Raw genomic sequence first — 27,973 nt, 5'->3', positions numbered from 1 at the left:
TCTCAAGAGTTTGCTCAAAGGCCAACATGTACACCAAGGCTCTTAACGCGGCGGTTGCCGTCCTCTCCTTCGCCTCAGTCGAGGCGGCCATCCTGCCTCGCGCAACTATCACACCGGGCACCGTCGTTCTTCCCGAAGTCGTCTTCAACCCAGGGGAACTGACGGACCCGCTCTACACCGCGTTGAAGATCGTCAGCACCGACCTCAGCAAGACAACGACCCTGACCGGCGACCTCACCAGGACTGTCGGAACAACAGTAAAGGATGTAAGTCCAATCCCCCATACTGAACTCCTCCCAGAACTTGAAAGCCATACTCACCCTTTCCCCTTTCAGAGAACCGACCAGGTCAACGCAGTCATCCGCCAGATAACAAGCAACACAAACAGCATTCGCACCAGAGTCGGCACCGTCGTCGGCAACCTCCTGGGCGTTGTCCCGTCGGGCATCCCCGCCCCGTCCGCGACCTCCGCGGCGCCGCCCTCCATTCCCACGGCCGAGGTCGTCCAGATCGCGCAGGACGTCGTCGTCCAGGCCCAACTGCTCGCCCGCCAGGCTACCACCCAGCTGCAGAACCTCCAGGCCCAGGCCAACGCCGTCGCCGACCCCGTCGCCAAGGCGGCCTACACGCTCGCCTACACCCAGGCCAATCTCGCGCTCCAGATCGCGCTCAGCACCGTCGCCGCCTCGGCCTCGACTGCGCTCACGGCCGTGGCGAACGCTGCTGGTAGTGCCAACGGCCTTGCCGATCGTATCCGCAACATTCAGGCCAAGCTGAACCCTGTTCTCATCATTGGCGCCAGCCCCGATGTTACCTTTTAAGGATTCCCGATTTTACAAGGCATCTTGGCTGAGCCGGGGATGCTCGGACTCAGGGTAATTTGAAGCTGGCCCGTCATTCGGTCGAGCAAGACTCGACACAAGGATGAGGCGAACTGGTTCGCATGAAAATGCGATGACACTTGGGATCAGCATATCAAGGGACTATAATGTTAGGGACTAGGTAGTACTGGTGCAAGGATTGATAGGCTACACACTCTTTGATAATGACATCTAATAATTCACCTAATTTGTCTTCGATTTCCCGTGTATGGAATGAGCATCAATCAGTCAACGGACCATCTGCTTGGTTTGAGCAGATCTGGACTTCCGGCCAGCTCGTGTTACTTGAGCAGATACATACTCTATAGCAATATGGTACAACTACATCATTAGTCAGTTGATAAGTCCCGTTCTGTTGGATTCGATCACATGAGGTAAACATCGCCGGAGCTTAGGATCATTGGCACGCCAGTCTTCTCTTGTGCTGGTCGTTTCGTTCACAGATCTACGATACTTCCTGCCGGCTGGGATCAAGGGTAGTAGGGTTACTAGGCTACTAGACACTCGATAAACTTTACATATTATGGCCTAATGGCCGTCAATTATCAGATCCAGACTGCCCACTATTTCCCTGCTTCGATAAGCTTCATACAGCAATATGAGAACTGACGACAACTTGAATATGACGGCGCCAACAGCACAGGCAGCAGTTCATAGCCCTTGGGGAACCAGACTCTCATCATACCCATTTCATAGCCAGTACTCAAGTATCATGGGCAATACGCCAGGCCGTCGGGAAACACACGAAGTCATACCGTGCCCAGGCTGGACGCATCGACATTGTTTGCAAGATACCAGGCTCTCGACTATCGAGCTCTGGCATCTCTCAACGAGAGGATCTTGCGATGCCAAGTCCCGCGCTCTGATCCTCTCCCACCGCAGAATATAATGGATGATATGCAGGGACTGACTACCCGACACGGCTCACACCAATAACAGACGCAGGAGTAGCTCACTGAGAGCATGGTCTATCGGCTCGTCAGACCGATTGCACCCAAATGTATGCTCAGACGAACATCATGGGCTCCCGTCCGCATCGTTACAAAAGTCATGGAAGGCTACAGGTTCAAAGTAAGGCACCGAGCCACGTAGTTCGGACGGGGAAGAGATGTTCCGTCAAAAACGACGCCTTTTCTTCGTATCCTGAGACTGTGATCAAGTATCTCACGTATCACTTATGAATCCTCTGTTTGCTAGAACGCTTCGCTTTCAAACTGCTGGGTACTTACTTTTTTTTTTCAAAGGCATGTCTCGGGACCAAGAGACATGGCGCAGGGAGAGGTAGGTCGTTCATATGTTTACCCCTGAAAATAGCATATTTTAGTATCGGTGAGACATCTCGCACCTTGGGCATGCAGAGCTTGAGTCGGTATTTACATAGTTAGGCCAGTCAAGGTACACCGCCGCCCCCAAGGACGGCGAGCCTGCATCTCTTGGGATGATCTGTTCTTCTCATGTCGGTTCTAATGTGACAGCTATGTTGGATCCGATGTAACAGATGAGGTATCACCGAGCTTGCGACTGTATGCCGCCGCCGCGGAGTGCATATTCGATGAATCATTCAATAACCCGTATCATGCAAATTTCCATTCACTCTCTCTCATCAAAAAGGTTCGTCGACCGAGCTTCGGATGACTGGTGCGCGCGTCCTTCGCCATGCATCACGATGCTGGCTGAGCTCTTGAAGGAATCACAGTTTGAGGGATACGTGTAAGAGCGAATAAGGGACGACTAGCCGAAGCCACTAGAGTTTGATGGGACGAGCGGGCATGTGCGTTTGCGCCGGGCCCCAGATGTTCGGTCCCGAGGAAGCCTGGGTTTCAGATGAGGCTCTTTTTTTTGTTGTTTTTCTTCTTTTCACTCTTCACACTTGTTCCTGATGTTTTCCCCCCCCTTCCGCGTGTTGCCTGCAACCTTTACGCTGCTTACAAAACTTCGGACGAAGGTAATTGACTTTCGCCTGCAGCCGTAAACGCGAGCAGAGTCTTGTTGTTGCTCGTGCTCAGCAAGCTTCCGGGGGGTGCAGGCCCCCGCACGGGTTGCCGGTGAGGATGTGAGCGAGTCTATACGGATACCCGTACCGCGGTTGATGGAAATAGGATCCTGCTGCGGGCGTGTGCCAGGTGAACAACGGCGGATACTGGTTGGTGGGAAAGTTTGGTGGCGAGATTGAAAGCAGACCAGTCTCTCCAGCTTGAGGAGGACGCGATGAGTCTCGGATGGTGTTTGCGAGGCAACTGGTATGCTGTAGTGATTACTTCACATTCCTCGCTTCTGACGGACTTACAGAGGAATATCTTGGCGGGGAACGTGTCAGGCTCGGGTCCGAACAGAAGCTGAGAAAAGCCACAGTCAGCGCCGTCGACGCCATAGGTCTGGATCTGGAGGCTGATTTCTCGACCGGCGCCGTTTGCAACGGAGTGGATGTGAAGTTTACCTGGTGTTTGGGACGAGCCACATCGAAACGGGCCAGCAGCCGTGACGCACGGATGAGCGGCGATGGTGGCGGCGGTGGTTGCTTAGGATGGTTCACCATGGTTGACGGAGGGAAGATAATACTTCAGGAAGCGAGGAGGGAGAGAAATCACATTGATGTCGATCGCCGGAGACGGGCAGAAAGTTGTTGACGAATTGGAAAGATCGACGCCGGGAACATTTCTCGATGCGTGAAAGTGAGCTTGAAGCGCGTACCTACACGATGGCAGCGGCTTTGCGGCTTGTCTAGAACGCAGGCAGAGGTCTCCCGTCTCCAGTATTGAGAGTTTCAGCGGGTCGGGCTTTAATTCCCGTGACGAGCTGGTCATGAGAAGCATGACGAAGGCGTATGTTTGTACGACGTCTTGGCCCAGGCAAGAGGCAGCTGTTTACCTGAATCCGGATTGAGATGAGGTGGAACTATGCGTAAGTGGAAGTGGGAGGTCGGAAGTAGCGTTCAAGGTGGGTAAACTCGTAGAGCCGGAATAGGAAGATACAAACGATGTGCGCGAGAGGTGGCAGTTTCGGTTGGAGTTGGAGGTATTCCTCTAGCTGCGCTGGATGTGGATTAGGTGACCAGTCTGAAAGTTGGTCCAATGCGAATGGACGTTTTCCCTATGGTCCCAGGAGTCCAGGACTGAGGAGCCCAAGACCCAGAGACCAGGCCCGAGAGCTTAATACTCTCCCACCCAGGGGCCAGGGCCAGACCTCCTTTTTCAAAATTCGACTAACACTGGCGGGTATACTTCCGGTGCAGGGAATATGACTAAGAGACCTCGTCTCCGATAACGGTACATCGTTAGACAGTTGGCCCAGATGTAAACGGCGAACGGACCGTGATGCAATGTCGAGGAGAGAGAGGGGCCACCAGAACAACAGCTTCAGGAGCAGGAGAGGGAATAGAAGAAGAAGAAGAAGAAAATCTGTGACGAGAGTCGGGAAGACGGAGGCAGCCTCAGAGATTTCTGACAGCGGGTGAAAGAAGATGGAACTCGTAGCTGGCAAGGAGGTCTGGTTTTCTCGATAATGACTGGCTACACCTCAGAGTGAACTATCTTAGGTAGACAGGTAAGTACTTTTTTGGAGTACATACACCAGTGACCAAGATGTACTTGAATAGGTACTTGGTTCCTGAGGTGGAAAGCGGCGTGGCCCTGGTCGACTCCCAGTTGTTTCAAGTCCACAAACCCCAGCCAAACATTTCGCAGGGTGTCGAGTCTCCAAAGTTCATTTCACTGCCGCATTTTTTTTTTTTTTTGTTATTTGATTCTGAACAATCTGAACTTTTCAAGATGTGGTGTCGACAGGCCGAGGCGGGAAAGAGGCGTGAGAGACTTGTGAGAGAGCAAGACATGACAGCATCGGGCAGACATGCTATTTCCCCTGAACGTACGGATACACAGAATTCCGTACAGCAAGATTGGTACCAAGTACATTGTGCCTGACTACTTGGTGTGTATGGGTGTGCACAACATGTCGAGGTTGCATCTGCACCCATCACCTATCACGGCAGCGCGCGGGAGGAACAAGTTGATTCTCGTCTACCCAATCTCTGGCCTTCCCTCCTGCAGCAGCGTCTCTCGCATGAAATTGAATTTTGGGCTGTTTTAGCGGCGGCAGCACAGCAAAGGGGTTCCGGACCTGGCAAGCTTCGATTTTTTTTCTCTCTGTCTCTCTGAGTCTCGTCAAGTTCTCCCATCCCCCGTGTTCCCCGTGCTGGATTCGCACCCTTAGTTCCCGTCAGGTTCCTCCAAGTTCCTTCCGTACCTGCGGATACCTCCTCCCATCTTAGAGCTATCCCGCCCAGGCTGTTGCTCCGTCATATTCGCTGGGTTCACACGCACACACAGAACACACACACGACACCCACGGCACACAATAAACTAAACACACTTTTGAACACATCTTTCCCACTTCCTTGTCTTCCCGTCTTCTCTCTTTTTCTTGTCGGCTTGACGTTTACCGAATCCAGCATCTTGGGCACTTTTTTGGGGCCCAGAATTGATTTTGCAGTCCGCACCGTTTTCCACCCTACCCTTACCATCCATTCCATTGACATCCTCTTCAGCCCTTGTCGCTCCTTTTAATTATTCTTCTCGAGCATCCCCTCACCTTACAACTCGCCTTATTAGGTACACATACAGGATACAGGATACAACAACCACAGCACGGAACTTCGGTTACCTGGCACTCGCCTCAACTCGTCAGCGCCTCCTTCACCAACTGCGCCGTTCCCTGTTCTATTCATAGCCGGCTCCTTGCCAGCCCAGCCCAGCAAGCCATCCAAACCAACCGCCCCTCCTTGGTCGACCACCACCATTCACCAAGCAGCGCACTCCTTGATCGCTTACTTTCAACTTGGCCCCCGACAGCACTCTGCCTGACTGAGCACACGACCTTCCGCCGGCTGTCTATCCGAATTCACTACATCGCTTGATTGCCTCCCAATAATCGTGTGGTACTGGCGACGACCGCCGAGCTTTTCATCCGCTCCGAATTCCAACAGACTTCCGAAATCCCTCGCATAACCTCGTCCAACCATTTCATCATCGTCCCTCTTCCCGCAGTGACGCCGCACCCTGGCAGCCCCGACGGCAATCTCGCGCGCCGCTAGAACCCAGCCTGGCGTCCCTGTTCAGCCGACGAAACAGCGGAGTCGCAATTTCGACCCCCGTTCAACGCCCAGCACCGGCACGCCTTACTCTACTCCGTACCTCTCTACTACTGTCACACACAGTCAGTAATTCCCACCTCCCTTCTCCAGACCAGACCACACCAGGCCAGACCACGCTACGCATACTCCGTACGCTTCGCCCATCCCATTCTCTTGGCAATTGCCAACCGCCCCAGCTTTTTTGGCACCCTCGCTCCATGATACACTTCCGAACCGTCCTCCATACGTCGTCTGCCGACCAGGGTCTCTCCAACGTACCAACTGACGGGTCCAAAGGGGGTTGGCTCGTCAAGCGCAAAGGAAAATTAATCCAGACGGAACTGTGAACGGAACGACCTCTTGTCTGCACTGCACACTCAACTGTGTATCCATACGCCGCACCACAACATACCACTTCACGACTCGAGTAATCCCGTCACAAAATCACAATTCCCACAACCGTCTCGGCTGGCTGTGCTGGCCCACGACCTAATCCAACATGACGAGACCTCACATTATTCGCGCTGGTAAGTTTATGCGACCCCCAAACAACCGCGCCTGCGCCTGCTGCCCATTCCTCCTGTCGCACCACATAATTTCTCCCCCCAAACACAAAACTCCCCCTTTCCTACTCGGCTCTGGGTTTTCTGTGTCTGAGCTCTAGCCTGAACCCGTCTTGGTCTAACGGCTGGAACCGCGGACGATCAATTTCACAGAATTCCTCCCACCCCCCTTTGGCCAGAGCAAGAGGAAGAAGGAAGGAAAAAAATATACTCGGCAGCTTTGTTTCTTTGCTTGACATGTCACGCTGACCATTGGCCTCCTCTGTCGCATTCACAGACACCATCGATCTGCAAAACCCGGAAGCACCCTCAGCGAAAGACCACAGCAGGGCGCCCAACGGCTCGTTCGGTCCGCACCAGGCCGAGACTCTTCGAGAAGTCGCCCAGGAATCCGCCGAAGATCAAGCGCGCAGCCCGAGACTATCTTGGACCAACGCCGACGACGACGACATCTCCGACGAAGACGATCTCGCGGGAGAGGTCTCGAGGAAGCTCACTGGGAGCACAATGGACGACGCAAGCAAAAAACAACAGCAAGATGCGCAGGCTGTCGCACAAAATGGAGGTGTCTCGGACGACGGAAACATGGACGACACCGACGAGAGCATGGACGACGACGACATGATGGACAAGATTTCGAGTTCGCCCTCGATTGAAGATGGTGGGTACACTTCGATTATGCCTCCGCAATCATGGCCGCGTAGAGTCGACTCTCTACCCGCCATGCGAGATCACGCCTCCCCCGTTTCCCCTTCCTTCAGCGAGGCAAGGTCCTCTTCTCCTTATACCGAATCCCTTGAATACCTCCCAGCGCACCTCTCTTGGCAGCATAGCAAGGCATCTGTCAAGACATCAACCCATCATCATCATCTTCGCGGTGAGTATCCCGAATAGGATCGCAATACGACCGACGACGACGACGACCGATTCGACGGGGAACAGTATACCGACGAATATTATGACGACGAACAAAACGGCGATGAATGCAACGACGAGCTTGACTGGCAGGAGGAAAACAGCAGCAATCATGCAGCCAAGTTTGACTTACAGAGTGTTGCACAGCATGGACCCATTGTGGTTCGTCCGCTTCGCGTGCGGAAAACTGGAGAACCGGTGTACGACGACTTTGCGCAGCGGCGTGCCGAGATGGAGAGGGCAGAGAGAGACGAGGCAGTTGGTGGACTTGACGATGACGGCATCCCGCTTACGATCCCATACGAACCCTCTATTGATGATGAAGATGATGATGACGGCGATGTTTCTCTTGTTGATGATTCTAGGTTTATTGCCTGTGGCTGGGGCAACGAGTGCTTACACGAACCAGAGGACATCGATTTCGAATTCGTCTACGCGTTGCACACCTTTGTCGCAACCGTCGAGGGCCAAGCAAATGCCACCAAGGGCGACACCATGGTGTTGCTGGATGACAGCAACAGCTACTGGTGGCTGGTCCGTGTGGTGAAGGACAGCAGCATTGGTAAGGACCCTTTGAGCGTTGTTCAAAGAGCAGCTCCTTACATGAACAATAGGCTATCTGCCGGCAGAGCACATTGAAACGCCGACCGAGAGATTGGCGCGCTTGAACAAGCACAGGAATATAGACGTAGTCGCTCCCTCCATGGAAGAGATGAACCTTTCTGACTTAGATCAGCTTTCCGCTACAATGCTCGGAGATCAGTCTGGGGAAAAGTCCAAGAGCACCTTCAAGACTGCTCTTAGGAAGAAGAAGAAGACGGTTGCGTTCGCCGCCCCGACTTTCGTCGATTACTCTGACTATGATTACTCCTCGGACGAGGACGAGGTCGACGAGCTGTTCCCTCAACAACAGGGTGCTCAACAGCAGCAGCAGCAGCAGCAGCAGCAGCAGCAACAACAACAAACGTCGCAACAGGCAACAGAGGAAACGATGGATGACGATACGGCCAAGGTGGAGCCCCTCAAGCCAAGGGCGACAACGAAGGAGGTCAACGTTGCGGAACCGACGAAGAAGGAGGAGGCACCCGAGGATGACTCGAAACGTGACAGCGGCGAAATCTTCGAAAAACCAGAAGGTCCCAGTAGGTCGAGGAATGGCACCGTCAGGAACACCGACTCTTTCTTTAAGGACGAAACGGTCGAGACCAAGAAGATCACGCTTACGCCTAACTTGCTTCGTGACGACAGCGGGTCGCGACCCTCGACAACGGAAAGCGTTCAGGTCAAGCAACGGCCAAGTTTGGACAAGATGGACAAGGAGCTGCAGCCGGATAAGAAGGAGGACAAGAAGAAGAAGGACAAGAAGGAGAAGGAGAAGAAGACGAGCACCATTCGGAGTTTCTTCTCGCGTAAGGACAAGAAGAAGACCACGGACGACGACGATGAGTCTTTTGGCAAGAGATCGATGGATATCGTTACAGAATCTCAGGACCGAGAGAGTCGCGAAAGCCGTGAGAGTCGGGAAGAGGAGCCGAAGGAACCGTTGTCCCCGAGAGGCGATGGCCCCCAACGGAGCACAAGCAAGCTCCAGAAGCAACAGCCGAGAGTCGAGCCGTCTCCTGCGAGACTCAATGGGGCGGCAACGCCGCAAAAGTCTGCTACCAGGGAGCTTTCCGAATTCATTTCCTCCGAGGGCCGCCCTAACAACGTCTCGAACGTGCCTCCCGCTTCTATGCGCATTGTGGAGGATGATTCTTCGGATCCAGAACTCTCTGTTCAACAGCAGCGGATCAAGTCTCCAGAGACGACTCGATCACCGCCCCAAGAAAAGTCGACCCTATCCAAGATCATCCCGTCGAGGAGTGGCAACAGTGAACCGAAGCCGCAGAAGGTCACCAAGGCGAAGTCTCGAGTTGAACTTGATGACTTTGACTCTTCCGGGGAGGAGGTTGAGTCTGCCGAGCCACCTGTGCAGCAGCAGGCACATCAGATTGTCAAGGAAGAGAAATTGGAACGGCCTTTGCCTGGCGCCTTCCCTGACAGCTACATGAGCAACTTGAGTGCTGCCAGCGCTCAGACGGACAAGACAATTACTCCTACGCAATCGCAACAGCCTCAGCCTCAGCCTCAGCCTACCGCTGTTGAACGCGAAAAGGATAGACTTTCCGAATCTCCCGTGCAAGTGTCGCCGGTCACTTCGCATAACCCTCCTGCGCTCATGGTGGATACTTCCAGTCAAGAAGGCCACTCGACGTCACCATCGCCAGAGCTCATTGACGCTGAGGAGGCAGGCAGACATCGCGCTCAAGATTCGATGACTGCCAGCTCAACATCCACGGGTGGCAGCACTACCGGTAGCAGCTGGAATGATGCGAAGCTTCGGGCATTTTTCGATTCGAGCTCGGATATCCGAGATATGCTGGTCGTTGTTTACGACAAGAGCGAGGTGGCGCCTGCTGGACCGGAACACCCCGTCGCAGGCTCTTTGTTCCGCGAACAGAATGCCAAGTTGGCGGAAATTACAACAGTAAGTCGAGATACACAAGGAGTTCCATGAGCTTTCGGACTGACATTTGTATAGCAACTTGACAACATGCTTGGCGACTGGCTGGCACGCAAGCAAAGACTTCGAGGCACTGTATAAGGCCTCTTTACGATCATCATGTTTAACAGACAGCGAAAGTGTAAAATACCTTTCTTGGCTTTTTGACGGCGTCCTGGTACAGGCGGTGGGATTGAGAAGGTTTATGGATTGATGGACGACACATTGAAACATGGTCGCTGATATGAACCTTAGCGCCATGGATACTTTGCGCGCGCGTATGCATTTCGCAGTTGTTACTTCTTTTTGAGATGCGTGGACATACCAAGGTCTTCACATAGGGGTGTCTTGAGCTACCTCGAAACCCTTGTTTTTTCTTCTCTTCCTTTTGTTTAGAGACACGATGCCCACTCGGAGCGTCGTGGCATGGACATGGACACTTTGCATTGGGGTCATTCATCGCGCCGCTGGTGTGGCATTGAGGCGATAGAGACAGTTGAGACGCAGTGCTGTCTAATACCATTTGATTGTCTGTCTTGAAGTTACCAGGGATCCTTGTTGCAACTGAAGAAAACGACAATATGGCATGTGCAAAGATGAATGTGATCAAATACTCCCATCTAACGCTGCGGAAGCACGTATTAGGAACCTATAATGCCGTGCTGTACGTAGTATGGATTTGGTGGAATCGAGACTGGCTCAATGTAAAGATGCGAGTCCCTGGCCGCGGTCTGCAATGGGCTGGGGTTGTGGATTCAGCCTACCTACAGCCAACTGCCGTTCGTAGATCATCCGATCTGGGGAAGCGCCGGGCGGGACCCCGCATTCCGCATTCCCACCCGCGCCGACCTTAGTCCTCCTCGACTCGTATGTTCACTCAACTTATTGCTCATCCATCAAATTCATCAAAGCACGTTGCTCATTCATTTTCTCATTTCTCTTTTCTGTTTCGAAAGCCCATTCACTAATCGATTAGACAGATTATCAAGCAGCCTACGTCATTGACACTCGCTCCTCCACTCATGACGAAGCCGTAATGCCGAATTTATGGACAAGCCTCTTTGCATTCGTAACCGGCCAATGGGATGTCATAAACCCACATTGGAGAGGCAGCAGCACGCCTCGTGATGAGTCTATTCGCCGCGAGGAGGTGCCCAGCTGGCACCGACATGTCCGGGCGAGCGAGTCCAGGACGATTTACCCGGCGCGGGTGATTCCCGACCTCACGCGCGGCGACGTCGCTAATCCGTCGGGATTAATCAACGGCGAAGGCGGGCCCACGGTCTTTACTCGTGACTCGGCGGGAGATGAGGCACCCTCCGTGACGGTCGACTTTGGACAGAATACTGTGGGTATAATTTCAATTTCCTTTGCCGGGTCGTCGTCCTCGTCTACTTCCGGAACCGTGGGTCACGGAAACGATGAGAGAAAAGACCAAGAGGACAGCAGCAGCAGGCCCGGCATCAGACTAGCCTTCTCCGAGACACTACAGTTCCTGAGCAACGTCAGCGACTTCTCCCGCTCCTACAACGGCGACACAATCACACCCGGCAGCGACCAGATCGCAGTCGCCAAGGACGACTACACCTGGACCGCGAAACACGGATGCCAGTATCCCAACGAACAAGGCAAAGGCCAAGTCTGCGCAGACGGCCTCCACGGCTTCCGCTACCTCCGCATCTACCTCGACGCCCTCCCCTCCGACGCGCCGCACACAACCCCACAAGGCCAGGTCAACATCTCGTCGCTGTCCCTGGCGCTCTCGGCCTACCACGGCACGCCCGATACCTTTCGGGGCTGGTTCGAGTGCAGCGACGAGGAGCTGACGCGGTGGTGGTTCGACGGGGTGTACACCAACGACCTCTGCGTCGACGAGTTCCGCGGCGCCGAGGACGCGGAGCCCCGGGGCGCGGCGAGCGAGACGCTCGAGGGGAAGATTGTGCTGCACGACGCGCCGAAGCGCGATCGCGATCCGTACGTCGGGGATCTGGCGGTCGCGGCGCTGACGGGGTATGTTTCGCATGGGAATGGGACGTTGAGCGAGGCGAGTAGGAATGTATTGGTGGATTTGGCGGTTCATCAGAGGGGTGATGGGTGGATTCCGCCGGCGAGCATGTGAGTTTTTTTTCCCCATCTTCTCTCCTTCATTTTTCTTCTTTGTACTAGACGCTGCTTAAGCCATTTCACCTGGGAAACTAATGCTTGGGACGGGATGTGAAGTATGAACTACACGCTTCCCTTGTTCGACTACCCCCTCTGGTGGGTCGTCTGCAGCCACGACTACGTCTGGTACACGGGCGACGTGGGGTACATCTCAACCTACTACGCCAACCTCGTCGCCGTTCTAGACGGATGGTACGTCTCCGTCACGGACCCGGAGACCGGGCTCGTGACCAAGGGCCTGAATGGTACCTCGGGCTACGGCGACTACGCTTTCCTGCCGAGACAGGGGCCAGTGACGTACTACAACGCGCTCTACGTCCTCGCGCTACGCCGGGCCGCGGAAATGGCGGCAGAGATAGAAAAGGAAGGGGACGCAGAGCGGTGGCTAGCGAGGGCGGACGACGTCGCCTCCACGCTGGCCAGACGCAACTTTGACACGGCGGGGGGCGCGTTCTGGGACGGGACGGACGGAGCCGGGGAGTTTGCGGCGGCGCACGCGCAGGACGGGAACAGCCTCGCCATTCTCGCTGGCGGCGTGGTGGACACGAGTACGGCGAGGGGCATCCTGGCGTACTACGCCGGCGCCGCGTCACGGACCTACGGGAACGCGTTTTACGACTCGGATGCTGTGGGCCGGGGGTTCAGCCAGCGGGTGTACGCCTTCATCTCCTACTTTGAGATGGCGGCGCGGTTCGCGTCCGGGGTCGGGGAGACGGCCGTGGAGGAGATGCGGAGGTTGTACGGGTGGATGGCGGGGCAGGATCCGGGCGTGACGTTTTGGGAGGGGATCGGGGGGCCGGATGGACGGCCTTACGAGGACGGGTTCACGAGTATGGCGCACGGGTGGTCTACGGGTGTTGTGCCGCTGATGAGTGGGTATGTTCTCGGGGTGAGGCCTACGGGGCCTGGGTTCCGGACGTGGAGTGTCATTCCTGAGGTGAGCGGGTTGAAGTGGGCGAGGGGTGTTGTGCCGACGCCCGAGGGGGAGGGGATCCGGGTTGAGTGGGAGGATTTTGGGACGGGCGAGGGAGTGCAGTTTAGGATTGTCGTGTGGGCTGCGAGGGGCACCAGGGGCGTTGTTGGTGTTCCTGTGAGGGTGAGGGATGTGGTTGTTGATGTTGGCGGGAGGGTTGTGTATCGTGGGCGTGACGGGGTTGGGGCGAGGTTTGAGGGGGAAAAGGTTTGGGTTGAGGTTGAAGGGGGAGATGGTGTTGATGGGGTGGCCATTTCTGTTCGACTTGTCGAGGAAGGTTTGTGAAGTGTGAATGATCAATCCCGTTGCCTGCCCCGAACAACATGCCAATCCAAATGTGGCAATAGTCCCCACGATCGTCAATCAGGAAGTGATTAATTATATTGACTGTAACTTGGCGTTGTAGTAGAAAAGCTTGACCGGAGAGTTAAGCAATACCAAGGCCCCCGGGTACTTTGATAGTATCGTGAACCCACTCGAGTCAACCTAATCCAGACTTCTTCCAGACTCAAGGGAAACTCCACTCTCTAACTTGTAGATCTCTTCTGTACTATGTTACCCCGTGCTATCGGAGCCCTCGCGGTCCGCTTTCAGACCCAACTACTCATAGATTCACCGGAGCCTCGCCGCCTACGACCGACCCGCCCCGTCTCCTGGTAATCCGCCAAGACTTCACGATGGAGTCACTACGGAGGCCTATTTACATTGACTCAGCATCAATGCTCACCGTCTTTCCAAGTAATGTGACAGGCCTTCGGGTAATGTGCTAGGTTTTCCTTACACCGACCCGGACGCGGACTTAAGCCTCATTCACAGGTCGCGGAGACTCCGACAAGCTGACGTCCTAGAGGCTAGAACCTCTTCACGATAACTACGTAAGGAGTCATGTGAAGTTTTTATTTTAATTTTATTTTAGGCACTATGAGCGTAAGAAATCCCACCCTTTGCAAATGTCTCTGTACGTGATTGCCCTTTAATAGTGTATACTAGCATATACATATCTCTTTGACTGTATACTGTATGTACTAGGACCCTTCAACGAGAGTAGAGCTTTTGCTGAAAAAGGTCATGTGGAGTATCGACTCGAAAAGACACCGGAATTTACTCCATCACTGACACAAGTCAGGAGGATTGAGTTCCGTACCTCTTCATTACCGGTCACTCTAACACGCATACCCCAAAGTTTGAGGGTATCCCAACGCAGAAATGGGCAGGCGAATGCATCCATTCGAGGATCTCGGTGGACGAACAAACCGGCGACTTTGAGGAGAACAGGAGGGCACCTTTGCGGGATATAACCATCTTCTGCGAGTCTCGATCGAATATAAATACAGCTGCCTCTTCCCCTTCCCTCAGACAATCACCAGCACAGAGACAACACCAGCTTCACTTCCGCATCCATCTTCATCACCACCCCCCCAGACCCAAGCCAATCCTCTTCAAAATGGTTCGCATCATCTCCGCCGCCGTCGCCTTCCTGGCCTTCTTCGCCACCACCGAGGCCTGCGCCGGTTGGTACCAGTGCAAGTACAAGGATGGACGCCACTGCTGTGTACGTTCACAAACCCTCTGGCCCCCTACTTGGTCTTGAGTAGTGACCTTGGGCTCTCGTACTGACTTGGGGTTCGACAACTAGGTGATCGACAGCAGCCTCGGCGCCGGCGGATGCCCTTCCAAGTGCGACGGCGGCTCCAAGTGGCCCGCGGAGTGCGTCAGCCAGACCACCGGCAACTCCCGTACTGAGTAGGTTTTGAGAGGAAAAAAATACACCCCCGAACTAGGTGTGTTCTTTGAAGGGGGTAAAGAAGCTAACACGAGACATGTAGGTGCGGCAAATAAATTGCTAAGGCTGCGTGTTCATGGCGGAAGTTCGCAGTGGATTCTCGGCTTCGTGAAGTAGAGAGCTACGGCTCTGTTCTCAAGGCCATTGGGTTTTTTTTTTCGCTCGGGAGGGCGATTGGACCCGACATTGGGGGGAAGGGGGCTTCGCTCTCTGTCTTGGATGAGAAAGATAGTTGGGAGGGGGTTTTTGGCTGATTTGCAAATCAGGGGAGGAATACGCTTCATCCGGAATTCTCAGGGGAAGGGTACAAGTAGATCAGTTTGCCAGGTATACGCACGGTAAACGGTTGCCGACCTGTAAAATACAGAGCACAAATCGAACCAGGTGTTCCGAGTACGGAGACGTAAGAAGGGAGTTTTCGGATTTTCAAGGTGTCAATTGACGTTGTCCTCGCTTCCCGTATTGGAGGCGGACGGCTATATGAGTGGCCGTTGTCCTCGTGAGCTGTTCATCCTCGTTGCCACCAGTCAGAGAGCGGCTGTACTGCGCAAGAAGTAGAGAGCTTCATCGGTGTTGCAAGATCATGTTGCGGGGCGCCAGCTTTCGGGAGACTGAAGCCCGTTTGATGAGACCTGGACTACGATTGCGTAGACGTAGGTGTATATAACTTGCCCACTCCAACGAACCTTCTGAAACCCCTGGAATAATTCCTGATCCTATAGTAGTACGTCAAGACGGATTCTCTCACTTGGTTCTTGAAGATGCAGAGATCGAAGCTGTATTCCCACCAAGCCACTTGCCCTGAATATAGTCCCAATATGGGGCTTTCTGGCTTGACTCGAGTAGATCTTTCTTCTTGCTGTTCTTCTAGACCCAACTATTAACATACATGTCAACATGGATAGTGTCTAATTTTCGGTTGCTTGCAGATATTCCATCGCGGGTCTCCATCTCGAAGCCTCAGATCAAGCATAACCCATAGGTCTTGTTTACACTGGGGAAAAAAGACTATAAACACTTGTATGATGACTCGAACCCAGAGCTCAACAAACAAAATAAGCCACCGAGGGTCGAGTCCCTTTGTGTGTGGTTGAGAGTGATCAGTCGCAACTACTGCACCAGAAGTCTCCTCATCCGATGGTGCTAGGAGGACGAGAACAGTTTTCTCATATGCCTACCTACGTTCCAATAGTGGAGCCTTTCTTCCGGAATATACGCCGCCCTTTCTCTATGTATATTCGCATTCTCTACTTCCCGTCTCACCTGTACAATCATACATACTGTTCTTCAAGCGGGCCATTGTGTGGTCTGCCGACGGCTGTGGGGTTGAGAGTTTTCAGCTGCCACGACTTCAACAATAACCCGAGTTCTCTTATCAGCGTTTGAGCACTCAGGACTTGGACATCCAATATATGGATATAACCACGGGGCTGATAGGCATCCCCTCGACATCACCAGCAAGGGTACACATGCACTGCAAAGTTTGTATATAATCTCCAATGAAGGATATGTGCATTACTCTAAGGTACCTTAGTTGTCGTCTATATTGTTCAGCTCTTGAGAGCCTAATACTACTAGTTATGTTGGTACGGTGCCGTGGCACATGAATTCGTTCGCTGTTCCGATCATTACTCCCAAAAACGCCAAGGCCATGCAGGCTCCCCAATCAAGGTATAATAGATACTCGACAGTTGATATCACAGGTATCATGCAAACAGGTCGAAGCCGGCAGAATTGAAAACAGGGCACCAAACTCCCTCTTCCACCCTAGACGTTGCCTCATCGTTCCGTCCAGTCCGCGTCTCGTCAATGGCCAGACCCAAAGGTCCGAACAGTCGTGAATCTTTTCTTTGCTAACTCCAATTTGGAATGACTCTTGCTTTACCGAAGGCGCATCTTGGCATCCTGAACTCCACGAGCGATGACATCCTCGAGCTTCCAGCGGGGAGCCTTGTACATGCCCTCCGTGCCGTTCGCCTTGCGCCACTCAGCTTCCGTCTCGGGAGTGATGCCTTCGGGAAGAGGCTCCTGTCCGCCAGCAATACCAGTAGAGAATCTGATCTGAAGTTGGTCGGCAACCTCGTCAACGGCAGCCAGGAGTCTGTCAAGATCCTCCTTGTTGTGGGCTGAAGAGACGCAGAATCGGACACGCGAGCTAATAAGAGGCGTTGCGGGGTAGCCGACAATAACGACGGAAATCTTGCGCTTGAGCATGGCGTGACTGAAGGCGGGCATCTTTCCGGGGTTGTAGAGCATGACGGGGATAATGGGGGAATCATCGTGACCGTAGACGATGAGACCGAGGCGCTTAAGACCGAGACGTAGGTAGCGAGAGTTGAAGGCAATACGTTCCAGGCGCTCAGCCCCCTGGCCGGGGCAGAGCTCGCCGGTGATCAAACGGAGAGAGGCCAGAATTTGCATGAGGACGGAAGGAGCAGGCGACTCGCCAAGAGTGGTCGCGGCGTTGGAGCTACGGAGCTTGTCGATGATGCTCTTGTCAGCGGCGACGTAGCCACCATTGGCACCGAAAGACTTGGTAAGAGTGCCCATGAGAATATCGACACGGGCGGGGTCGATACCGTAGTAGTCGCAGACACCACGGCCACGGGGCCCGACGGCGCCAATGCTGTGGGCCTCATCGATGAAGAGGTAGAACTTGTACTTGTCCTTCAATGCCATGACACCGGGGAGATCGCACATGGTGCCCTCCATAGAGTACAGACCTTCGACGGCAACCAGGATCTTCTTCCAAGGGCGGTGGGTGCGGGGCTGACCCTGAGAAATGGCCTCCCGAAGCTTGCGCTCGAGATCGACGACATCGTTGTGCTTGAAGGATGAGATGACCGCACCGGAGAGACGAGCACCGACTCTGATGGAAGCGTGGTTGAGCTCGTCAGAGAGAATGAGGCAACCCTTGGAGACGAGGGCGGGGAACGAGCTAGCGTTGGTGACGAAACCCATGGAGAAGACCATGGAAGCGGGCTTGCCGACGAAGCTGGCGATTTCCTTCTCGACCTCGAGAGCCAAGTCCGAAGTACCGACATCAGCGCGGGGGCTGCAAGTGCTGAGAGAGTATCTCTTGACGCATTCCTCAACAGCATCGGCACAAGGGCCCTCCGACTGCGCGAAACCAAGGTAGTTGTAGGAGCTCATGTTCAATGTCTCGGTGTGTGTGCCAGTGTAGTTGTAGGTTCTGTTGTAGTCTCTAGACTCGCGATCCATGAGGGTAATGTAGCGGCCGGGAACGCCGGTGATGGGTCGTGCGAAGCAGTCGTCAATGCGCATCTTCAGACGACGAACGTAAAAGTTGTCAAAGTCCTCGTTCAAGGGAGCGTATCCATTTTGGGGCTTGAGAGCCTGGTAATGCTTCTTGTCGCCGAAGCGCTTGCCAAAAAAGTCGCGGGCGTGGCCGAAGAGAATGAGAAGCAGGTAGCTGATGTAGGTAGTGAGGATGTAGTAGTAGGGCGGCTCATCGATGATGGGCGGGTCCAAGGGCTTGCCATCGTTGGACTTGCTCACGTATCGGTGGGTAGGGTGAAGGAGAGGGCCGAATTGAGCATCGAAGCGCCTCTTCTTCTCCGTCTCGACGGCTGAGGGAGGCGAAAAGAGGGTCGTAGGGGGGTCAGTGGTGTCGGGCTCGCCAGCGGTGGCAGTTGAGAGCGAAATTGTAGGCAGGGAGATGGTGGAAGGGGTGATTTGGGTGGACGAGATGTTTTGCTGCTGCATGGCGAGGAGAGCTTGCTGGGCAGTCTGGTGGTCCTTGTCCTTAGCGCCCTTGGGGGAGGTGAAGAAGTTGGTGATGCGATTGCCGGAACGAGAAGGTCTCCTTTCCTTCTCGGAGAGCGGCATGGCGGGTGAATGAGCGTTGGAGAAGGGATTCGCAATTCTACGGGGCATTGCTGAGAAGCGCGTGGCTGGCTATGGTCGACTCAGTGGCGATTGGAATAGGGGTATTCGAAGTCTGCAATGGAGCAGGAAAAGACCGAATTGAGGGAGAGAACGAGGACGAAGCTGTTTTCCTTGACGAAACCGAGAATTGATGCGCTGTGAAGAAGAAAGACGATCGGTCAGCACGAAATGCAAGTCTGACGGGAGGCCCGGATGTTGTGGAAGAGATAACAAAAATGGTTGGTGGTTTGAGAATTAGGGAAATTGTCGGTCAGAGTGTCAGTGGCGCACCCGCGGTCGCAGGCACAGAGTAGGCGACCACTAAGATGAGCGCGCTAGAAGTGCGAATAGCCAAGGGCTCACCTCCGACCTCTTGCGGCGGTTTGATGGAAGCACGAAACAAGACACAAGGGAAGCGCTAACAAGACGCTTGGGGGAGCTACAGAGGCTATCGAGGCGCCGGAGTCCTCGGATTGGGTTGTTTTTGGAGGAAAGGTGATGATGATGATGATGATGAATTAACGGTCAAGCACTCACCAAGAAAGGCTGTAAGCAGCTGGTGCTCAAGTGGCCGAAAGTTGGAGGTTGGAGATACAGTCGTGTAGGTCCGAGGAAATCTTTTTCTTCTTCTCTTTGGCGACTTCTTTTGCTTTTGCGATTGAGCAAGTTGTGAGAAAGCAAGAAGTTGAGGAGGCGAAAGCGAAAAGGGGGTTAAGGGGGCGCAAGAGAGCAACGAGGATGCACTTAAGAGGTCGTGGCTCTGCAGTGGCTCAGAGCGAGAGTTCCAGGTTTGGTGCAAATCTGAAGAATGGGGTTCCCGTTGAGAAACAGAAGATGCAGACGACAAAAGGTGGTGAACCGAGCAAGTCTCGCAGAATTTGTAACAGCTGCAAGGGGCTGCAACTGCAAGGAGTGAGTGCTGAGGAGGCTGGAAACTCGGGAGGATGGAGGGAGATTTGTTGGAGATGGCGGGAGCGAAAGAGGAAAAGGCAAATTGTCGATTTCGGCTTGTCGCGCGATGGGATTGGACCGTGATTTTAGGTAAAATTGGTGCGGGTGGGTGCTGCAGCTGTTGCACTGAGGTGAGGCGCGTTGATGAGCGATGAGCTAAGGTACTTCGTACTACCTACGTAAGGTACGGAGTACGTAGACGCAGTGATGAGGTAAGGACCTTGAAAGTGAGGTGACTTTTTTCGAGTGTGTTGAGAGTCGAGACAGGCAACCTGGAAAGGTACCTTACTTGGTGGCCTAAGTATCCCAACGGCGAAAAGCAGGTGACGAGGTACCTATGGCGTCGAAGTGGTGTCTGGACCTCTCTTCTCGATCGATGCAGGCCTGCGATTGGTCTGCTGTCGGGCTGTTCGGGAAGGCAGCTCCAGAGTCCAAGGGAAGGTTAGGACGGGGAATGAAAGGAAGGAACCACAGGATAATGTGAGCTTGGAGAGGAAGGAAGGGGAAGAGGAAGAAGGAGGAGAAGAAGTCTGAAAAGGAAAGAGGGCACAAGTTGGGAAATAAAGGCAATGACCCTGACGAGGAAGGAAGAAGAAAAAAACACAATACGGATAATGCAGAGGAGATCCACGACGGTGAGGAAAATTACCGCGTGGACGGGCTGTACCTTACTGTGTAGCATCCGTGCCTTCCAGGTTGTATGACCCTAGTACGACAGCATGTTATCAAAAAGGTACTTTTGGAATGCACATAATAAGGTGCAGCCTCAAAGTATCTTCCCCCCCCATCCCGTTGTGATGATTAATGGGGCTCTCTGCCCACTGCGCAACTCATGTGGAAGCCGCGATGCGAGTGACTTTTCTTCCTCTCTTCCCCGTTAGCGCGTATCATTTCAATTTCGAGGATCGACTCCCAGGTCTCATTCTCGCACACCTCGACGAGTCTTTTTTTTCTTGTCTTTCTTCCCGCTTCTGACCCCTGGCCTCCCGACACGTCCGGGTTGCCCGCTGTTCGCCTTTCTATTGCACGGTCCTTTCTTTCTTTCTTTTTTTCTTGTCTTGCCTCCAATTGGTCTGTCTTTCTATCCGTACCTCGCCTAGAACTCCTACTGTTAGACTCACGATGATCGCTCTCTTGAACACGCACATAGGTATCACACACACACACCAGCATTTGGCCCCCTAGCCCAACCGCTAATGCCTACTATGCTGCTTGCCTCTGACAGTCAAGCGAGGCTTACAACTTTTGGCTCCTAATCATCCTTATTCTTGGATTTTCACCCAATGTCCAAGTGTCAGACCCCCTCTGCGGGCCCTTCCACAAGCAACGACACAACGAATACTCCGTACCCTACCTGATATCCACAACCTTGTCTGCTATGCTCCGGCCAGTCTTCGCGACTAACAACTCACCTCATTTTACGGTTTGCGGCTTGCGGCTTGCCTTGCTCTGGCCGAACCACGTTTGCTGCATCTTTGATCCACTACCATATCCACCCACCCAATGTGATCTCGGCTGTTGGGCAAATCCCGTCTGGCCCCGGCGCGTTACTCAACTCGGCACCCATCCAGTCAACCATTGGCACCAAGCAGCAAGCAGGAAGCAACCATCAGATCACGCGCGGGAAAAGGGGGAGGGGCGAATCGAAGCCTGACAGGCTGCCCGGACGACACGGCCGAGACGGACGCACCGGACTCTCGATGACTGATGATCGGACAATTCTTCCTTTGCAGTCGCCGTCCCTCTTCCAAGGACCACGATTCCCTCACCCGCCTTCGCTCTCGGATGCTCTGGAGTTCGCAACCGCTCTAGCATCAAGCCATGCCGCCATTGAGCATTGGCATTGCTTCGAGGCATAGTCATCCGCTTCTTCTTCTACCCGGCCATGTCATCAAAATGCGACCCTCGGTATCCTGCACTAGTCCAGCCTACGCAGATCCCGCGAGGCTTTCACTGCTCCACGTCCCAAGCTCTGCTGTGCATGACGAGAAGAGCTGAGCTAAAGAGCTTCCAAGTTCCCGCCAGTGCCGTTAACCTGTTCTCCCCCGGCTATTGCTACCACTACAGGACCCTGTCGTCGCACAATTCATCGTCCAACGGCCCGCCTTTGGCCAAACAGTCAAAATTCACCTTCACCTCCCGCCGCCCTATCCATGGTTCCAAGTTGAGTCGCCTGGCAGCCTTGCTAAGCCAGCGAAGCACTTCACCATGGAACCCCCTTGTTCCCATACTTGTCGACAGCCCTCCTCCTCACCTTACGCCGTCCGATGACTTGTCTGGAAGGGTCAAAGTGACGTTATCACCAAAATAGTTGCGTTGGACGTGTCTTTCCGGCAATGCATTCGACACAATGCATACAGCTATTTGGCCCATCTCTGCCCAACTCAATGCTGTTGTCAATACCCTCGTCCACTAGTGCCTTGGACATAATGGAGCATCGTTTGCCCTGCCAGTCGGCTTCACCGACGGTTCAACAACTGACTTGACCCCAGCAAATCAAGGCACTCACTTGGCTGAACAGTTCCTACGTGAGGCCCCATCGCATAACCATATTCTGCGTGCACAGGGCGCCCTCGACTTTGGCGATGGAAGCAAGACGTTGCAGAAGGCAAAGAGAGAGAAAAGCAACCAAGGCGCTCGGATGACCAGTTGGCAATGGGTCGAACGAACCAGAGGCGCAGCGCATGTCTCGCTTTTTTTGACCGTTGACTTGGGACACAACGTTGGGTAACACGAGCTCGAAATGGGACAGCACGAATTGTCATTTAATTCGAGACTTGAATTTCCATCAACGGCTTGACGATATGCCGTTGCTTCTTTGTTACACGTTTGTATTCTCCGCGACCCTTCAATAGCAGTCATCGACCCACCTGCAACGTACGGCATATCGGCTAGTTTTCCGAGGCCTTGGTGACATTAGTTGGCCATCTCGATCTCTTCGATGACCGAATCGCGTGTTGCGGTTTCGCCAGATTGTGATACTAGGAATCTTGGGTGCGGCCAATGACATTTCACACAATCTCCCGTCTGCAGTGCTTGTTTACCCGTGTAACAAGATCCTCAACTGTGGGATTGTGTGAGCTGTCACTGCACCATCTTTGATTGAGGCCCGTCGACTTGCAGGCTTCACCCCAGCATTGGGTCCCGTTCTGAGACGTCTTCCCAGTCCGCTTGGACAACGTTATCGATATGAAGCGACAGCGATAGCGCAACACTGATCGAGTCCAACGAGACGCATCGAAGGGGAGGGTAGAGGAGGGGGGCGCATTGGTGCACCAGCCACAGAGCGGAATGGGCGAGTCTCTGGGTTCCCAATGCCATGAACGCCTCGCTCAAGTGCCTGAAGCCGTGAAGGTCCTTGCCAAGGTGTGCCCTGCATAGCCTCATGTGCCTCGATGAGCTGGACTGTGGGGAGCGTCTGCAAGTGCTCTGTTGTTAGTTCTAGAGCTTACTCCGTACACTACAGGCTCGCCTGTCGTACCAGTCTTTTTTTACCAGATGCAGGTACAGCGTCAAACAGCACGACTACTGTCCATGATCCACGGGTACCTTAGCTAAGGCAGAGCACAGTTCACCACGGTCCTCGTTCTCAGCAGAGCGTCCATGAACTGCGATGTTTGAGATGTCGAGGTTCGTCAAAGGTTCGTTCTCCGAAGACAAGAACAGGCGAGCAACGAGCCATGACCGAGCTCCAATGCGAAACAGAAGCACAGTCAGCTGGCCACACACAGTATCTGAGAAAAGAAGAGTTGATGTGGAAATTGGACCAAGCAGACTAACAAAGCTGACGATGAGCTGCTTGCCCTCCCTCGCCGATGTGCGGTGCAGCAGATTCCACCCCCACCCCCGGACTCCGGTCCAGCAGATTGTTCAGGTACTGCGTCCTCAACCCTTTTTCGGAATCTTCCTGCGGAACTGCATCCTCGGATTGCGACGGCCCAACTCTTCCCCCTTTTTAACTTGACCACCATCGTCGCCGTGATACCCAACATCTAGGTCCCATTTTGAGAGCACCGACTGCCTCTTCCGTCTCTCATCGTCTCAATTCCCTCCAATTCATCCAATCCGCCCAGCATGACCATCACCAGTGTCACGCGCAACGAGCTCTGGCGGCACCCGGACCCCACCTCGACTCCCATGTGGGCGTTTCTTCTCCGGGTGAATCAAAAGTATGGACTCGAACTGGCAGACTACCCCGGTCTCTACAAGTGGTCCGTCGAAAACGTGGCAGAGTTCTGGGAGGAGGTCTGGCATTCTGTGGGCATCACCGCCTCTAAGCCGTTCGACAAGGTACGCTGGGCCAATGCTAGTCGTCAACTCACCCCAAACTCAACTCAACCTCATCCTCTATTTGCCCTACTTATGCTTGGCGCGCCTTGACTGCCAATCTTGAAAGATAGCAGGCAGAAGGTAAAAGAGAAGGAGGTTGTGTGACATCAGTCTGAGAAGAAGGGCTCAAACTCTACGCGAGTGCCAGAGACAGCGAGCAACAGCCAGAGGGAGACACCAACAAAGTCGCCAGTGCCATCCATGGTCCTCACCAGTGTCTTGAACCCTCGTCAGGACGCCCATCAAGAACCTTGATACTGCCTCGAGTGAGGCGGACAGCTATGTGGTCATGGCATACAGCTTTTGCATGACCATCATCCCCGAGCAATCGAGTCATGCCATGAGCCATTGTCTAGCCCATGGGAATGCCGATTTGCCCATCTCAACGCCTTCCCCCTCCTATACCGGCGCCCGTGCTGCCCCTCCAAAGATCACCTCAATTTCACTTTTCCCAGACCAATAGCTGATCCGGCCCGATGGGCCAACCCCCTTAGGTCCTGCCGTTCAATGCGCCCATGTACCCGCGTCCAGACTTCTTCTCAGGAGCCCGTCTCAACTTTGCCGAGAACCTGCTCTTCCCCGCCAACGTCGCTGTCGACCCCACATCCGTCGCAGCCATCACCACCACCGAACTCGGCCCCTCCGTCTCCACAACATGGGCCGAGCTCCGAGACGCCGTCCGCCGATGCGCCGCCGGCCTCCGGGCTCACGGCGTTAAGCCCAACGACATTGTTGCCGGCTTCGTATCCAACCACGTCCAGGCCATCATTGCCGCTCTCGCTGCTGCCTCTGTAGGCGCCATCTGGACTGGCATCAGCCCCGACAACGGTGTCAGCGCAGTGTTGGACCGTCTTGCGCAGATCGGGCCCAAGGTCCTCTTCGCCGACAACGGCACCGTGTACAACGGCAAGGAGTGGAGCAGTACCGACAAGACGGAGGAGATCGTCAAGGCCCTGATGCCTGAGGGCCTCGAGCTCGTGATTGTCATCAACAATGTGGCATGCGACCTTGCCATTGACGGCCTGAGAGCAACAGGCGTTGCAGTTGATGAGTACGAGTCGTTCCTCCAAAGGTAAGTCATCATCAACGCCTGGAAAAACTCACCAGAAGCCTCTTTACTGCATCCTGCTAACATCTTCACCCAAGCTCTCCCGATGAGCCTCTCAAGTTTGAGCAGCTTCCGCCTTCACATCCTCTCTACATCCTCTACTCCAGCGGCACCACCGGCCTGCCAAAGGCCATCGTCCACACCGCCCTCGGCACCCTCATCCAGCACAAGAAGGAACACGCCCTCCACGGCTCCCTCACCGCAAAGTCCCGCATGCTCTACTACACCACAACCTCGTGGATGATGTGGCACTGGTCCGTCTCCGCCCTCGCCGTCGGCGCCACTCTCGTCCTCTACTCGGGCTCCCCCTTCAAACCCCACGGCCACCTCTCCCTCCCCCGCCTCCTCTCCGACCTTCGCGTCACCCACTTCGGCACCTCGGCCGCCTACCTCACCGCCCTCGAGGCCAACGCAGTCTACCCCGTAAACGAGCCCGGCATCGACCTCTCCGCCCTCGAGGCAATCTACTCCACCGCCAGCCCCCTTCCGCCTTCCACCTTCTCCTTCGTCTACAAGGCCTTCCCCGCCAAAGTCAACCTCGCCTCCATCACAGGCGGCACAGACATCATCTCACTCTTCGGCGCCCCCTGCCCCCTCCTCCCCGTCCGCGTCGGCGAGATCCAGTGCGCGGGCCTCGGCATGGCCATCCGCGCCGTCGACTCCCTCTCGGGCGACCCCCTCCCGGACCCAACCCACCCAGGCGACCTCATCTGCATCCGCCCCTTCCCCTGCCAGCCCCTCACCTTCTTCGGCACCGGAGGCGACAACAAATACAAAGCCGCCTATTTCGAGCGCTTCGCCGACGTCTGCGGCGTAAAGGGCGCGGTATGGCACCACGGCGACTTCATCAAGATCCCCAACCCGGCCACGGGCTCGCTCGTCATGCTCGGTCGCTCCGACGGCGTCCTCAAGCCCGCGGGCGTGCGGTTCGGGTCCGCGGAGGTTTACAACATCCTGACGCGCTTCTTCGCCGCCGAGGTGGAGGATGCCGTCTGCGTCGGGCGCCGGCGCGCCACGGACGCCGACGAGACGGTGTGTCTGTTCGTCGTTCCCGTCGCGGGCCGCGCGTTCGACGACGAGCTGAGGGGCAAGATTAAGAGTGTGATTCGGAGGGAGTTGAGCCCCAGGCATGTTCCCGGTGTTATTGAAGAGGCCGGCGGCGGGATCCCCAAGACGGGGAACGGGAAGAAGATCGAAGTGGCCGTCAAGCAGATCCTTTCCGGCATGGACGTCAAGACCAACGCCAGCGTCGCCAACCCCGAGGCCCTGGAGTGGTTCCGCGCGTGGGCCGAGACGCACTAGAGTCTTGCGTCCACGTATTTGACTCAGCCGCTCGTTTCTTGCGTCCTACCCGTCTCCCCCGCGGTATATCTTGTTTGGAGGTTGTTTAGAAGTGGGAACTATATTAATCAGGTACAAGGTCGTCATGGGAGGGATCTAGACTTCATGAGGGGGAAAAAGAAAATTGCAATGTTTGGGCATATGCCTCGATCCCGGGATCGGAAGCTAAGCTAGAAAACTTACATCAAGTGGCATAGAAATTCAAAACAGTTTGGATTGACCAGGGCTCTCCCTCTGTACCTGTACCATCGTCACCCAGTCCAACCGCGTTCATGACCAGATATTCATCTGATAGGAGAGAAAGGAAGAGAAGGAAAAAAAAAACATGTTGCCGAGTTCTCGGATCTCAAGCCGGATCGGCTCCGCCCGCATCGGAGCAAAACGCCGAAAACCTCTCTCTCTCATTGAAAGATCTCCGGGGATCCGTGCAGGCCGTGGGGGGGGGGGGGGGGGAAAAAAAGAAAAGGGGGGGGCCCAATAGGGAAAAGACCCCCCCCCCCCCCCGGCCCCCCCCCAAACCACTTTTTCCCCCCCCCCCCCCCCACCCCCCCCTTACACCCCCCCCCCCAAACACCCCCCCCCCCCCCCCCCCCCCCCCCCCCCGCCCCCCCGCGGCCCCCGGGCGCCGCCCCCCCCGCCCCTCGACCTTTTTCCCCCCCCCCCCCCACCCCCGCCCCCCCACCCCCCCCCCCCCCCACACCCCCCCCCCCCCCCCCCCCCCCCCCTGGGGGGGGGGCGGGGGGGTCAGGGGGCCCGCCCAGAATTTTTGAAAACCCCACGGGGTGTTGGGTGGTGGGGTAGGGAAGAGGGGGGGGGGGAAGGGGAGGGGGAGGGGGGGGGGGCAAGGTTATGCTACAAGGTAGGCGTGGGAGAGAGAGGGCGTGGACGTAGATCCGCATGTCCTTCCCGTCCTTTAATCAACAACATGCCCTGCTTCGCTTCCGTGTTTCTACATTCATCTCTTTAGCTGTGGACGTCAGAGGTTGTATATGTCCTCTGCTCTCTTCGTTCCGGATCCGTTATGGCCAGGTATTGATTCTTGTGGTAGGATAGAACTCAATCCTAGCCCTCTGTAGGTTACAAGGTTTCCAAGGTCTTTCGTAGACTATCATCCCGTACGGGAAAACATGCCACCAAGCATCGGCACATTTGTGAGGCCGATCGAACCCACATCACGTCTACCGAAAGGCGGCTTCACGATATCAACTCGCGCCCCTACAAGCAGTAGTGCCATGGATGCAGGGATGTAGGATGGAAAGCTCAAACATATGCAAGCTGAGCCTGAAAAGTGAATTCATGAGGATCAAGATAAGGAGAAAACACCAAACTGAGGATAAAAAGTCTCATTGAATAACTGCTGTGATCTTCTCGACCATCAGGTTCAAACCATCTGATAACCATGCCCGAT

The 27,973-nt window shown here is 54.8% G+C and overlaps 9 protein-coding genes across 9 annotated transcripts, besides 2 other annotated features; 6 read left to right on the top strand and 3 right to left on the bottom strand.

Moving 5' to 3' along the window:
• Positions 1-26: 26 nt before the first annotated feature.
• On the top strand, positions 27-821 carry CLUP02_02614 (uncharacterized protein; the record flags this gene model as incomplete). Its single annotated transcript, XM_049281644.1, has 2 exons — positions 27-266; positions 336-821. The coding sequence occupies 2 exons, from the start codon at positions 27-29 to the stop codon at positions 819-821; spliced, it is 726 nt and encodes a 241-aa protein (XP_049138787.1).
• Positions 822-2,883: 2,062 nt separating this feature from the next.
• CLUP02_02613 (uncharacterized protein) lies at positions 2,884-3,694 on the bottom strand (the record flags this gene model as incomplete). The annotated part of the gene is made up of 3 exons (XM_049281643.1): positions 2,884-3,095; positions 3,169-3,318; positions 3,577-3,694. 3 exons carry the CDS (start codon positions 3,692-3,694, stop codon positions 2,884-2,886), a joined length of 480 nt encoding a protein of 159 aa, XP_049138786.1.
• Positions 3,695-4,648: 954 nt separating this feature from the next.
• Positions 4,649-6,356, top strand: CLUP02_02612 (uncharacterized protein; the record flags this gene model as incomplete). The annotated part of the gene is made up of 8 exons (XM_049281642.1): positions 4,649-4,682; positions 4,726-4,808; positions 4,838-4,988; positions 5,037-5,429; positions 5,489-5,765; positions 5,924-6,029; positions 6,094-6,159; positions 6,207-6,356. The coding sequence occupies 8 exons, from the start codon at positions 4,649-4,651 to the stop codon at positions 6,354-6,356; spliced, it is 1,260 nt and encodes a 419-aa protein (XP_049138785.1).
• A 152-nt stretch (positions 6,357-6,508) lies between these two features.
• Positions 6,509-10,131, top strand: CLUP02_02611 (SH3 domain-containing protein; the record flags this gene model as incomplete). Its single annotated transcript, XM_049281641.1, has 5 exons — positions 6,509-6,536; positions 6,850-7,415; positions 7,467-8,049; positions 8,102-10,014; positions 10,069-10,131. The coding sequence occupies 5 exons, from the start codon at positions 6,509-6,511 to the stop codon at positions 10,129-10,131; spliced, it is 3,153 nt and encodes a 1,050-aa protein (XP_049138784.1).
• A 552-nt stretch (positions 10,132-10,683) lies between these two features.
• On the top strand, positions 10,684-13,450 carry CLUP02_02610 (alpha-L-rhamnosidase A; the record flags this gene model as incomplete). Its single annotated transcript, XM_049281640.1, has 3 exons — positions 10,684-10,693; positions 11,022-12,144; positions 12,250-13,450. 3 exons carry the CDS (start codon positions 10,684-10,686, stop codon positions 13,448-13,450), a joined length of 2,334 nt encoding a protein of 777 aa, XP_049138783.1.
• A 1,159-nt stretch (positions 13,451-14,609) lies between these two features.
• On the top strand, positions 14,610-14,912 carry CLUP02_02609 (uncharacterized protein; the record flags this gene model as incomplete). Its single annotated transcript, XM_049281639.1, has 2 exons — positions 14,610-14,717; positions 14,802-14,912. The coding sequence occupies 2 exons, from the start codon at positions 14,610-14,612 to the stop codon at positions 14,910-14,912; spliced, it is 219 nt and encodes a 72-aa protein (XP_049138782.1).
• Positions 14,913-16,829: 1,917 nt separating this feature from the next.
• CLUP02_02608 (aminotransferase class I and II) lies at positions 16,830-18,797 on the bottom strand (the record flags this gene model as incomplete). The annotated part of the gene is made up of 1 exon (XM_049281638.1): positions 16,830-18,797. The coding sequence occupies one exon, from the start codon at positions 18,795-18,797 to the stop codon at positions 16,830-16,832; it is 1,968 nt and encodes a 655-aa protein (XP_049138781.1).
• A 3,906-nt stretch (positions 18,798-22,703) lies between these two features.
• CLUP02_02607 (uncharacterized protein) lies at positions 22,704-23,790 on the bottom strand (the record flags this gene model as incomplete). Its single annotated transcript, XM_049281637.1, has 7 exons — positions 22,704-22,776; positions 22,832-22,936; positions 23,003-23,205; positions 23,269-23,312; positions 23,363-23,521; positions 23,577-23,694; positions 23,773-23,790. 7 exons carry the CDS (start codon positions 23,788-23,790, stop codon positions 22,704-22,706), a joined length of 720 nt encoding a protein of 239 aa, XP_049138780.1.
• Positions 23,791-23,861: 71 nt separating this feature from the next.
• On the top strand, positions 23,862-26,526 carry CLUP02_02606 (acetoacetate-CoA ligase; the record flags this gene model as incomplete). The annotated part of the gene is made up of 3 exons (XM_049281636.1): positions 23,862-24,077; positions 24,611-25,188; positions 25,263-26,526. The coding sequence occupies 3 exons, from the start codon at positions 23,862-23,864 to the stop codon at positions 26,524-26,526; spliced, it is 2,058 nt and encodes a 685-aa protein (XP_049138779.1).
• A 1,166-nt stretch (positions 26,527-27,692) lies between these two features.
• Positions 27,693-27,716: a sequence feature (Short protein (CLUP02_02605, UQC77138.1) was converted to a misc_feature.).
• Positions 27,717-27,815: 99 nt separating this feature from the next.
• Positions 27,816-27,857: a sequence feature (Short protein (CLUP02_02605, UQC77138.1) was converted to a misc_feature.).
• The last annotated feature ends 116 nt before the right edge of the window (positions 27,858-27,973 follow it).

The sequence above is a fragment of the Colletotrichum lupini genome, chromosome 2, assembly GCF_023278565.1.
Source record: "Colletotrichum lupini chromosome 2, complete sequence".
In the NCBI taxonomy this organism is placed as follows: Eukaryota; Fungi; Ascomycota; class Sordariomycetes; order Glomerellales; family Glomerellaceae; genus Colletotrichum; species Colletotrichum lupini.
The sequence above is the reverse complement of the archived record's forward strand: the minus strand, read 5'-3'. Positions and strand labels throughout refer to the sequence as shown.